At 42.0% G+C, this 13,602-nt stretch overlaps 2 protein-coding genes across 4 annotated transcripts in view; one reads left to right on the top strand and one right to left on the bottom strand.

The window, feature by feature from the left end:
- Positions 1 to 975: 975 nt before the first annotated feature.
- LOC308333165 (endoplasmic reticulum protein SC65-like) lies at positions 976 to 6,041 on the top strand (the record flags this gene model as incomplete). The annotated part of the gene is made up of 7 exons (XM_080789359.1): positions 976 to 1,455; positions 2,242 to 2,391; positions 3,413 to 3,584; positions 3,813 to 3,941; positions 4,735 to 4,880; positions 4,982 to 5,065; positions 5,305 to 6,041. The coding sequence occupies 7 exons, from the start codon at positions 976 to 978 to the stop codon at positions 5,470 to 5,472; spliced, it is 1,329 nt and encodes a 442-aa protein (XP_080645485.1). The 3' UTR covers positions 5,473 to 6,041.
- A 2,237-nt stretch (positions 6,042 to 8,278) lies between these two features.
- LOC308332542 (disintegrin and metalloproteinase domain-containing protein 11-like) overlaps positions 8,279 to 13,602 on the bottom strand; it is a 62,749-nt gene continuing 57,425 nt past the window's right edge. For 2 of the 3 annotated variants that reach the window (XM_080788495.1, XM_080788497.1), the window contains one exon: positions 11,552 to 12,512. In XM_080788495.1, the coding sequence (XP_080644621.1) occupies positions 12,467 to 12,512 (46 nt within the window). In that variant the 3' untranslated portion in view covers positions 11,552 to 12,466. Of the gene's footprint in view, positions 11,236 to 11,551; positions 12,513 to 13,602 lie in introns of those variants that run through there. The other variant, XM_080788496.1, reaches the window with a different exon arrangement.

Below are 13,602 nucleotides of genomic sequence, written 5' to 3'. Positions count from 1 at the left end.
ATCCGACATGTTTTAAAGTGTTTATTTCAATGGTTAGCCAGCTACCAATATCAACAAGAATAAGGGTCGCTTGACAACGACGTCATCCGCTTTGCTACTATTGTGATTGGTTAAGGGTGAACCAATCGCCGAAGACTGCCTCTTTGGCAACGCCCATCCCAGAAACGGCTGTAGATGGGAGGGCGTTCAGACTGAATAATGAAGTGAAACGAAATGAAAATTCAGGCTGAGTGTCAGGCTAGTGGGCAATGGTTCCGCAGACTCCACCCGAGCGAGAAGGTGGTGCTCCGGGCTCCGCTTGCTGCTTGAATGGCCCTCCTAAAGGCCTCACCGAGGGTTGTTGGGCTTCCTCCTCACGGAGGACACAGTCACAGGCAGGGGCGCTATTATTATTATTATGGTTCACATGACGCTCGTCATCTTTCAGGGTTACCGTGACATCTGCTGGCTGAAAACAGTCAACGCAGGGCTTTATAAAGGGCACTTTATGACAACTTAATTATTCATGGGATGGATATGTATTTGTAATGATGCATATAATGTGTCATTTGCTCAATTAGTGAAATCCTATCCCCCACTACAGTGGTTCTCAAACTTTCTTCTCTAGTCTATACAACCCTGAATGTATAGGCTATACTGTAGGTCTGCCTATTTGGCCGTGCAGTGAATAGCCTACATTCCTTAGCCATGTGTGTAGGTCCACACTGTCCACCACCAACAAAGACAATATAACACGTATCTGTGACTGTGTCTGTGTCTATATGTGTGTGTGTGATCCAAATAAAGACACACTGACAGCAGCTGGCTGTGCGTAACAGCGCTGCCTGTGAAACCGGAGACAAACCTACAATTCCTCAAATCCCCCATGCAGACAACAGACCCCTAAACGGTTCACCAGACCAGACAACTGTCAACCAGTCCACACACAGAATGCCCTGAAACATTCAGGTGTAACTGTATTCTCTGCGGGTCACTATGGTTGCTTTGTGCGTAAAAGGACACATATGTGTATTTACCGCGCTCTGTTTTGCGCTCTTCGCCGTGTTGGACGCGCAGTATGACGGCTATAATTTCAGGAATTTCCCAAAAGAAGAGCTCCTCGTGCCCCTCGATACCGCCTATGGACTGGCCGTGGACCAGTATGCGGCCGGGAACTGGACGGAATCCATCCGGCGCATGGAAGCAAGCTTGCGCTTGCGCCGGCTCCTGAGGGACAGTGTGAGATATTGTGCGCGCCACTGTAATAAGAGTTGTGAAGAAGAGGAGGACGTCTCGTTCGAGGGAGACTGCTGGGCCGTGCGGGTTTACAGCAGTGTTCTGATGAAGGCGTCCTGTCTGAAGAGATGTAGGCAACACTTCCCTGTGCTGTCACTGCCTTACCCAGGGACAGAGGTTTTGGACGACTTTGATATTAAAAGGTCCCCCTATCGATATCTCTACTTCGCCTATGCCAAGGTAGGTTTCAAACACTAACCTAGTAAACAGTAGGCCTATTGTACTGTACTACAATGTTGAGGTATGCCTACTTTTACTAAGCATTTAAACATTTCAGTACTTTTACTTATACTATATTTCAAAGGCAAATATAGTAGCCTATACTATTACTCCACTACAATTATTTGAAAACTTTAGTTACTACTTACTAGTTAGTTACTTTCTAGATTTTGATTATTATTACTAACTTACATTAATCACTTCAGCCCTATACATTTCAATCATTTGAAAATAGCCGATCTACAAGCTCACAATGCGTCACTTGTATTAAATGGGATTTTTAAATGGGATATTCTGCATAATGAGTACTTTTACTTTTGGTACTTTTTGGATGCCAATACTTTTGTACTTTTACTCAAGTAGCCTACATTTTGAATTTCAGACTTTTACTTTGGATTATATTTCTATATTGCAGTATTGATACTTGTAGGCCTATTTGTTTCGACCGTACGGCTTGGCAAAAAATAAAAGATAAAAATCCCAGGCAGAGCATTATGAAGGCCTCTGGTTAATGATGAGACCTGTATACTTTGTTGACCGTGGTCATTCAGGGGTCCATATTTTGCCCCGATCCTTTGGCCAAAAATAATTTGGCCACATTTTAAACATTATTTTCGCAGAATGTGCGCACTGTACACCAATTATTATGACATGCCCAGAGTACAGGGACAATAGGATTCATCTAAAAAAAGAATTACCAGTATGTGGTTAAAGCACTTTTAACCACATCTCGTTTTGTCCTGTCAGCTAAATGACCTGCAGAAGGCTGTGCCGTGTGCCCACACGTACCTCCAGAAGAACCCTGCAGACCAGGAGATAAAACAGCTCATAGAGCACTACCACACCCAGTATGACCTGGATGGATACCTCACTGACCTGGAAGCACCACCATATGCGGTGAGAGGGAGAGAGAGGGCTATTGTGGAAGCTGTAATGGCCGTTTTTCACCTTCCAATGTCCAGGATATGGCAGAGTGATCCTACGCAGTGCACACAGAAAAAAACATATACAGTCGTTGTTCTAGCCCCGATACGGTCCCTCATTCCCTAGAATGAGCGTAGGGACTGAGGGAACGTATCGGGGCTATCGTTGTTCCAGTTTGAGGGTATTTATTGAAAGAAGTGAGTAGTTGAATAATTGAATGAAACATACCAGTGATCTGTCTGTCTCTGGCTGCTGAGTGCTGGTAGGAACGGTGCGCTCCCCATTCCCTGTGTCTAGCCTCATCACTCCACCTGTGTCACCCTCTTGATGCACACCCAGTGCTGTCACCCGAAAGCCCCGCCACCAAGTGTTCAAAGATAATACTGAAAATCTAGTAATAAGTCTAATAATAATGGCACCCTTCTAATGGCTCCTATACAAGTATGCTGTCACAGCCCACACAGCTCTAATAAAACCACGTACACCATTTATACTTAGATCACTGGTTCTCAAGGTGCATCCTTGAGGGGGTCCCCAGATATCTAGGATTAGGAACCAAATTAATGCACTGTTACAGGACTGTGACTCTGAGAGTGTACAAATGAAATTTGAATACCTGTGAATTACGGCCCCAAGTTATGATGAAAACTAGGTTTGACATGAGAGAGCTCATTCTCTGGAAGTCGATGCTTGTTATTTCCACAACACCAAAGCTCTTTAGGCATTTAGCAGACGCTTTTATACATAGAAGGCAATACCTCAAATACATAGAAATAGTCATCTATGATCAAAAGTAAACTAAGAACCTAACATCCGTAGAATATCTGTACAATGAAACTGTAAGTATACACTATAAAATGCTATGTCTACATATACATAATATGTACAACAATATCTTTTAGCCTTTAGGTTTAGGTTGTTGAGGCTGTACGGGCTGAGGTGGAGTCTGAAGAGGTGGGTTTTCAGACTACAGTGTTACTGATTTCCTTCCCAGATCACCTTCCTGAATGCAGTGAAACTCATTGGCTCAGAGGACTACAGCGGTGGTGTGGAATACATGGAGAAAGCTCTGAGGCAATCCCTCGAGGAGCATGCACAGTGTCAGGCCGAATGTGAGGTCACCGCTCGCCTGACACCGGCCAGCGACCTCTACTCTGTCTTGGCAGGTGAGTACGCACAGTAAAGATATGGTCTTCAAAGCTCACAATGTGTTGCATCTGAGGACGCAACTTTGTAGATAGATACAAGATTATGTTTGCTTCATTGCTTTAGTGCGCAAACATAATCTTGTCCTGAGCGTCTCTGGAGGGGGGGGGGGGGGTAATTATGTGAATACAAAGAAATAATATGAGCTTTCCATCCAAGCATAAAGAGGATCTCTGCTATTTTCACAGATGCATATATTGGAGCGTTAAGGTGCAAGGTTGGATGCGAGGAGAAGCTGATGCCTAATGTCGGTGGCTACTTTGTGGAGAAATTCATAGCCACAATTTACCATTACCTACAATATGCTTATTATAAATGTAAGTATACCTTACAATGAGTGACAGCAGCTGAGCTAACTGAGATAATTGATACCTATCAATTTATTGCTCTTAATAATGCTCTCTAATATGCTTTCCAGTGCTAATCACTGTAATCACACATACAATACAGCAGTGTTTTTCAACTTCATTGACTGGGGCCCAGTTTGGGTCATGATAATCTCTTAAAGTTTAAGATCTTTGGCTGGGACCGTTTAAGACTTAAACGGTCCCAGCCAAAGACCAACTTCAGTAGAGAAGTAACACATTTGGAGAGCAGAAACAGTTTCATAAACGCTCCAAGAGTACATTAAGCTCAGTTACACTTCACCACACTATGTTTTTGCTTGCGACAGAAACAACTCTAGAAGCAAATAAAGTGTTGCACAACAGTGGGGATGGGGACCATTTGAACTACATAGTGGGGATGGGGACCATTTGAACTACATAGTACGGAGGATTAAAGTTCTCAGTCGTTACGACTGATTTCAGTCATTTGGATTCCGTAGAAGCCAGCATGTCTTCTACGGACGCATGTTACGCAGGGAATAATATAGCCTATCTACAAGCTCTCAATGTGCTTGTAAATACCGGTAGGCTAATTTCGTTTTTTTCTTTTAAGATTAGAGCATTTTAGAAAAACTGCATTCCAAACCGTTCCAGCAATTGGCAGGCACAGCGTGGAGGTTTCTACGGAGACAGACCGAAATCACTCGCTGTTGTCTGTGATGTAAAATATGTATAGCAGTCAGATACAGTAGAACAGTGCTGTTTGTGGTGTCTCTTTGAGCAGCAGATCGCGGCAGCAGTGCAGTTCCCTGTGCCTCCAGCTACCATCTGTTCCAACCAGAGGACCAGGTCATGACCAAAAACCTACAGTACTACCAGGCCTATGAGCAACAGTGGGGTCTAAACCCAACCCACTTCAAACCCAGAATGGTGAGAGGAAGTCCTGTATATTATGTACACATATGAATAGGTCTATATATATGAGATGATTGAACAGTAGTGTGAATGTACATTTGCGTCTATTTTAATAGGAAGCTGTTAAGTACTACAACCAGACAACCACATTGAGACAGATGCTAGCATCTGCTGAAAGCTACTTACTGCTGGATGACGAGGTAAGAGTACAACATTGGACTGTTAAAGGCACTAGTTGTATACTGGCAGTCAGTGGTGGGAAAAGTAGCCTACTCACATGTTTTACTTAAGTAAAAGTATCAATACTGCAATATAGAACTACCCTGCGAACAAGGGCAGACGTGTAAACGGGCGCAGGGCTTTCAATTAGTGTGGCAAGATAATAATAATCCCCAAATACAACTACAAATCCTGTTTAAACGTTTGGATGTTTTTCCAGGATTTCTTTGGTCCAGAGGAAGCTGCGATGGGAGCCACAGAGTCCCCTGATGTTGAGTTTGAGGGTCCAGGAGACTATGAAGAGTCCATCTACTCTAAGTGGTCCCAGCCCAAAAACAAAGGAGACGCTGGGGATTCGGATACACGGATGACAGCAACGGGACCTTAAACTAATTCATGTGAAACTATTAGAGAGGCAGTACACCAGGAGGAAGAAACAAGGAGAAATGTCCTTCTTGAGCAGAATTGACAGTTGGTGTAACCATGTCATGATTTCTGGAGAAAGATGTTGTGGTTGAGTTATTCAACAATGCAATAGGCCCTGTGCATTTATTTCCCAGAATGTGGCATTTCCTGTTCCGGAAACACATTTTGAAGGTGTTTTCGGTCTCAAATCTGCTGCTTTGAGCCAATCAAATGAAGGTATGACAAACTGAGCTGGAAACAGGAAGAAATGCCGCCTTATCGAAAACGGAACTGCAGTCATGCACACACAAGAGCCGATTTGAGCGTTCCAAATCATTTACCAATGAGCTCCACTGATTTGGAGTGATGGCATCTATTGGAATTTGGGAGAAATCTTAAGATCTCTGAAAATCATGTTGAAACTAATCGGAGATCACAGTCCTAATGAGAGGAACATTTTCTCTCACTTTTGTGTGACTGACCCCATCACCGATGGGAATTGGGAAGATTATATCCCCACTTCTGGTCAGACTTAATAAAATACAAGCTGTAGACAGTAGCCTACTTAATCTCACTGTAAGTATAGGCCGTCATATTTATGTTAGATAATATCACAATTTAAAGTCATACTGTGTAAAAATGTTTAATTAAACAATTTATTATCTTGATATTATCTGTCACTGGTATATGTATCACAAACACAACTACCATTCCACATTATAGATCTGTGTTTTGACATCTTCCCTAGAAACAAGCCCAAAGGGTGCGCACCAATATTCCTGAGGAGCTGGACAGCACACCGAGTGTGTGCCGTTAAGTGGCCCAGTGGATAAATCAGATGATATCCGTAGAATAACTAGTAGAAGTGTGCTGGTTCAAACCCAACATACTCCTAGTAGGACAGTGCTGGTTCAAATCACCAACACCTAGACTAGATAGCAGTGTGTGCCGTTGGATAGGATAGGATCTGTAGAATACCTAGTAGAAGTGTGCCGGTTCAAACCCAACACACGGGAGTGGCTACCACTAGGAGCCACTACTACTACTACTACTACTACTACTACTACTACTGTAGTAGTAGTAGTAGTAGTAGTAGTAGTAGTAGTAGTAGTAGTAGGATATACTACTAGGAGCCACTACTTATAGTAGCTGGTTCAAGAAATAAAGACAACCTTGAACCTTGAAATAGTGCTTTCAAATTTGAGAAATTCATAATGGGGCTCAATGGCACCTATTGGCACATCAAAAAATCACTTTCACCTAGAAACTCCATTCACACTTTAAATCCTCAAAAATGATGAAAAACGGCATGCCATGGTATTCCGTCCGAGGCCATGGGAAAATCACTCCGACACGTTGAAAACCGCATTTCTCAGTAATAGTAATTCCCAACAATCAATCAATAACCTCAATCATGTTTCATCTGGGTGTACTGTACATACATAGGGAATACATTGGTCTACTCAGGCTTATGTGAACACCCCAAACAGTGTTTAAGTTGCTCTATTCATTATTTAGATATTTGATATTAGCTGCCCTGTCCCCTTCCTATACAAACCCACTGTAACTTCCAACTCTATTTGAACCATGATAGATTCATCGAAAACACACATCCTTATTTCTGGTGACTGATATTGTCCTTCTAATCACATAAGCCTGAGTAGATGACTAAATGACCTAAAGTTTATTTTAAAGTGATATATTCCTTTAAACCCTTTAAAGTAAAACCCTCTATTCTTAAAACGGACAAGTTTGACTTGGAACCATAGATTGTAGAAAATACCATAGGCTGGAACCCCCCCCCCCCACTGCCCTGTAGGCATTGCTCATCATTGTTAAGCTATCCTAGGCTTCTTAATCCTTTGTCATAACATACTTGCCTTGGGGGCACGGTGGCACAGTTGGTAGTGCTGTCGCCTCACAGCTAGAAGGTCCTGGGTTCGATTCCCGCTCGGGGCACTGTGGGTGCTGGCGGCGTGTTTCCTCCTCCGCGTCATCAGTGCCCATACCTGAAGGCGGGGTTGGTGAAAGGGCCTTTCTGTGTGGAGTTTGCATGTTCTCCCCGTGTCCCCTAGGGTAGGTACCCTCACAAAAACATGCAGTAATCCTGGTCTCTAAACTGCCTCCCCCTGGCCAGCCGGGGCGCCTGATAGAGGGGAAAGGAACTGGTTGGAATAACGTGTTCCTTCCACGCGCTACGTCCAACCAGGGAAACTTCCCCCTGTCAGGTGTAAAGGAGCAACTTGGACACTCAAGCATGAAGGAAGCATGAGTTAAGTCCGTTGCTCTCCCCAGGTTGGCGGAGGGTGTGTAGAGCTCAGGATCACATTAGATGATTGACACAGGGGTGAAAAATGGGTTACAAAAATCGTGGGATAAAAAATATATTAAAAAATAAATAACATACTTGCCTTCAAAGTTTCCCCAAGGAAATTACGAATTATTATTATTTACGTTTATTAGTAGTACATCCCAAGTGATCTGGAAACCCTCTGGTTAACATGGCGGTAAACTTATTTTCTAAGGCATGACATGACAAAATGTAAGGTGTTGTGGATGGGTACATTTAAATAAAAAAATCCTGGCTTTCAATCCAATTCTGAATATTTATATTCATAATATCTGCTCAAAGCATACATACAGGACAGTTTTATACAAATACACATGGATGTGCATATTTCACATTTTACACTCATTGTTGGAGCATCGCTAAGCCTGCCAATAATCCACATAATGTGCTGGGGTTCAAGTTTTTACAAAAATAAAATAAAACAAACAAACACCACAACTAACTAATAATTCTGGAATAAAATAAGTAAATAACCATTCAGAATGGACAGACTGAAACATGCAACGTTTGGTCAAATGTAATTCATATCAGTTCTAAACAGTTATGCAGTGAGTGTTTGATAAACACTCACTGCAGCCTAGTATACACACCGTTACGTTGAATGCCGTGACTAGCTGATGTAAAAACTCACAAGGCAATGTGACACACTGAGCTTGTAGATCTTCTGCGTTCACCTTCATGGAGAATACATGAAGCATCATATACTGCTGTCTGCTTTAGACACACAATGAAGGTAGCAAACAAAAACAAAACAATAGAACATCCTGAGAGGTGGTTTTGTGGCAGTGGTAATAGCTTACCAGTGAAATCAGCGTATCTTTCTTACCTCTGGGAATGCACAGGAGTTTAAACATGAACAAGGAAAGGCCAATACTTAGATGTTCTGGGGGCAACTGCAACATACAGTAGGCCTACAAGGGTTCACAGAAAGTAATTCATAAGTTTTGATTATTACAAAATCCTCAGTCTACTCCTGCCACAAACTTTGTACAATTCAACAGTTATTTTTGTTATACCAATACATTTTTGAGTTAGTCAAATGTATTATTGGCACGAGAACAAAATTGGGGAGATAAAAGAAAAAGTAATAATCACAAAAGAATATTTTGTCACCCTCTCTAGAACTTCGATGACCTTTTTAACCATAAGCTGTCAAACACCAGTATCCATGTTATTTTGTTGGGCACGGTATTTTTCATTTTTGGGTGAGAGTGAATGTGCATGCGCTATACCGCCCCTTTGTTAAATAAAGAACAATAATGGCATTTTCTAAACTAAACATTCAAAAAAGCAAAGCATAAAACAAGGACCTGAGCCACAGTATAGGCTCAGTAAAGATAAAGGCATTTATATTAGGCAATATAGGAAATGCTTTTTTATGTACTAGTATATCGTATAATATAAGTATTTACATTTGCAATATAATACTGCCCACCTCCTGCGTTAAGTAGGCTACTCTCAACCATGTTGAGTTCATCCATTCACGTTAGTAAAAAGTCTGCATTCGTACAATTTGTCATCACAGACCGGCGGTAAATGTAAAGCCTGATTTATACCTGGTTGCGCTCAGGTGTCCTAGTTTATACAGTCATACTGTAACCGTATATAAATCAGGCTTAATGCACTGGCTCTCCCAGGAGGAGCATTCATTCACAGGCTGGCAGAGTGCCACGCAGAAGGCTGGAGAGTCCACCCTTCTACACTTAGTTGTGCTTCCATAGTTCCATTCAAGGTGGGCAGTGAGTCACCGCTGTCTAAGAATCACTGCTCCTCAACGTCTGGTCCGGGGCCCCACCAAGGGTCCAAACGGACGTTTACAGGGATCTGCGCAAAGCGCAACATATACGTACACTCCTTCTGATGTCAAGGTTCGGACAAATGAACTGCACAAAATGAAAGCTTCTGGTGCGTTAACTAGAGTGTACAAATAAATATTTTGTAATCTTTGGGACCAGTCTACACTCTCTTCAATCTGGGGCACGGGTGGTCCCCGGACCCAACGTTGAGAACCAGTGGTCTAAAAATGAGTCAATCTGGATGATATACACTATATACAACAGCACCCATATTCAGCATACTTGTATGCATACTCTGTCTATGAATTATTACATATTATCATACAGTGGGATGGAATAATCTCTTTGTGTATGTGCCATCGTCTCTATAATATGTAACTAAGCTAGAACCTCTGTACAGACAATATCAGCACAGGGGCACAGAAAGCAAGTCGCTTTCATCGCAAGATATACGTTCTTACGTTAATGCATGTTATGACGGGATATTGGAATAATAAGGATGTACTACTACTGTGCAAGAGAGAAAGGCAGTTAAAACTATGGCTATTCCTATGGAATGTAAAGGCCAACCGAGATGTGCTTTGAGCACACCAAAACAATGCTCCTCTGACGTTACTAACTTCGCTACTTGGTGCAATTATCGTACACCACTAGAAATCTGCCTACACTGTAGAACTACTTTAATAAGAGCCATTTGTTTACGGATACATCCTAATTGGTATACATTGTCAGTTCCCATATATTAAGTGTGTTTTAAGTATTTTTTTTCATTAGCTCTCCATAATATTAAGCTCATATTCTGGTTAAAAAGAGAGAAGACAGAGAGCCTTATTTTCTCAATACAAGCACAAGCAGTCATTTAAAGGGGTAATGCGTAATAATAACAGTGGTGACCAGTGAGAATGATAAGGATACAAGAAGAGGGGGCACTGAGGAGTAGTGTGCACCTCTATGGAAAACTGTCTTAAGTAATGTAAAGTATAGCCTATGATGTGAACATGCACGGTGCATCCTTATCAGACTTACATTGACCCTTCAACTTCAAGTTTATGCCCAAAATGACTGGTTGTGTAGCAATTTCTAGAAATATTAGACCTTAATACTGGAAAATGTTCAATCGTGTTCTAATCATGCATAGTTTACATTACTTAAGACTTACTAAAATACTTTTTTACATGTTGGGCCAAATAGAATAGACAATTTTACATCGAGGTGCCCACACTTCCTGTTATCTAATGAAAAGACCTAAACTAAAAATCACTTAAAACGCTATATTCATTAACCAGAACCCTCCAGGGGTCTGTTCTTGGTCAGCTCTTTTTTTTTCCCCTTTACACCAAATCCACAAGCTCACAACACGTCACAACGTGCAGCGTCTTGTGAGCTTGTAGATCTGCTGCTACTTTCGCTGTGTTCCGTCTCCCATCACTGGAGACGGAAAGAGACAAAGGAGAGAAGATACAGGGTCGTCGTCATTCCAAAAGGAGACGGAAGACATCCGTTAGTTGCATCTTTGTCTCCTCTGAGATGACACAGAGATGACACGGTAGAAGGAAGACAGGAGAGGAAATGGAGAGATGGAAGTCATCCTCCGCCAGACCTGGAAGGCAGAGAAGAACCAAGGATAGATGACAGCGTAGACGACAGGAAGAGGTAGAAGAGGAAAGGAGAAAAAAGTAAAGTTAGAAGAAATTAAGTAAGGAACGATGAAGAATGTTCACCACAGCCCTTATTTTGTCCATAATCAGAAAAGTCTTATAACGTCAGAAAACCTTTGGAATAACACAACAATGTCTTCAAAATAGTCACTTAATTAAGTTTATTTCCTCTCTCATTAAATCAAAATTACAAAGAAGAAATACATACTATATAAAGATAAAACAAATAAATAATAAAAACAAATACCACACTGCAGAGATCAGCTACTAACTTCACGAAAATGGCAAATGGGTCATTGTGGGGGTCAGAAGGGGACAAGGAAGGGCTCAGGGTGGGTGTCAGCCATAATCATATGATAGCCTAAGTGTAATGTAAAAACAGGGAATGTTGGTGCTGTCAACCTCAAGTACTGCTGGTTTTATACCCAACCAGGACATCTAGTTCTGCTGGTTTTCCATCCTACCAGGACCACCTCCTGATTATTTGATAAAGTTAAGAAGTGCCGATTTCCTATCCTCTTTGGATCCCTTGGTATTAGATTATTCTATCGTAGCAGAAGAATCCCAGGCAACTTCCAGGTTTTCTATCGCGCCATGTCCTTCTTTACATTAATCTAGTGTTCTTTCTGTCTAAATGGAGTTTAAGTTTAAAAAAAGATTCACTAGGTGAATGCGATTAATACTAGGGTTGTCCCGATCCGATCACGTCATTTTCAAATTATCGGATCGGGAGCAAAATAACTTGATCGGGAAATCCCTAGTGTCAATATCCATATCATGATATTAGACGGATATTGTTTGTGATTTTGGATACTGTACTGTTGTGGCATAATTATGGCATAAGTGTTCTATAAAAATATAAATATCGGATCGGAAAAAAAATCGGTATGGGCAGAATACGCAAAATCAAATGATCGGAATCGGATCTGGAGCAACAAAACGTGATCGGGATCCTAATTAATACAGTATAGAACAGTGGTTCTCAAAGATACTGTATCGATTAGTGAATATAGAGCATCCGCGGATAAATACATACTGTATCGATTTGGGGGTCTTTGATATGAAAATGCTTTGAGAGCCACTGGGCTATAGAAAAGCAGAAGTCGAGGGGTTCGTGGGTCTCACTGGATTTCACATAATAAAAGATGCTAGACAATTGAAGGTGTGTTTGAATCACATGGCCTGTTGGGCGGGATCGTACCTTCCTCTTCGGATGTTTCTGTATATCCAGAGTGAGCAGTGATGGCGACAGACAGGGAGCAAAAAGACAGGAACAGGAGAGAAGTGAGTGAGGTCAGTCATCGGTCAAAGTAACACAACCCGTGTCATAATGCAGGAGGAAAAGTGTGAACGCATGCGTCAAACCCATGCGTTGTGTAGGAGAGAGAGAGCCATCTCTGCTTGGATAATATCTCTATAGCCAACTTACAATGCTCAAATGTCTGGCCCAAGAACTCTGTCCTCTATAGCATAGCGGTGTTGTGGTGAAATTGGTGAACTACTGAAATAGGTGACCATCTTGTGGACTTAACCCGTTTAGGCCTGACGTCGAAATAAAAAAAAACGTTCGCTCTGAAAGAATATATATATTCAAAGATTTGTGCCACATTTTTACGATTTTTCAAAAATAGCAGACCTACAAGCCACTCGGTGGCGTGCTACGAGCTTGTAGATCTGCTATTTTTCAATAGCTAAAGCATAACATAATGCTAACACCAAAAGGGGTTCCCGCCCAAAATGGGTTCAGTGTCTGAACCAGTGTTGCCAACTCTCCAGTGACGGAAGTAGCTAGTGGCTCCTCTAAAAGTCGCTAAAAGTCGCCAGGGGTGGGATATGCGCGCGCGTAGCGCGCGCCGCCCCTAGCGACTTTTTTGCGTCCCTAGCGACTTTTAGGCGCCCCTAGCAACGAAAATATGTAGCCAGCCCAGAAAAACATTTGTCATTTATGTGCACTTAGTTTGTATCATCTCTTCATTTCATAACACATCGTTTAAACTCATTGTAATATAAAAAAAACATACCTCAATTCAACTAATGTTTAGAACGCTATTTTGTTCCGATCCATACAGGAATTAGAAGGTTAATACTTTATGCATCCGAGTGTGTATTTTATTTTTACTAGGAGACTAAACTGAGCTGCCAGTGCTTCCTCCTTTCTTGCTCTGTCGAGCTCGAGGGGCGCGTTCGGAAATACCGCACCGGAGCGCACTCGCCTAGGCAGAGCAAGAAAGGAGGAAGCACTGGTAGACAGTCTGTGCAGTGTGCACATAACCGAGCCGAGGAAGCCACTGAGCCTGCTGTGACCTGTG

Source organism: Protomyctophum bolini (assembly GCF_963924005.1).
Source record: "Protomyctophum bolini genome assembly, chromosome: 18".
Lineage (NCBI taxonomy): Eukaryota > Metazoa > Chordata > Actinopteri > Myctophiformes > Myctophidae > Protomyctophum > Protomyctophum bolini.
Note: the sequence above shows the minus strand (reverse complement) of the source record. Positions and strands in the feature narration are given on the sequence as shown.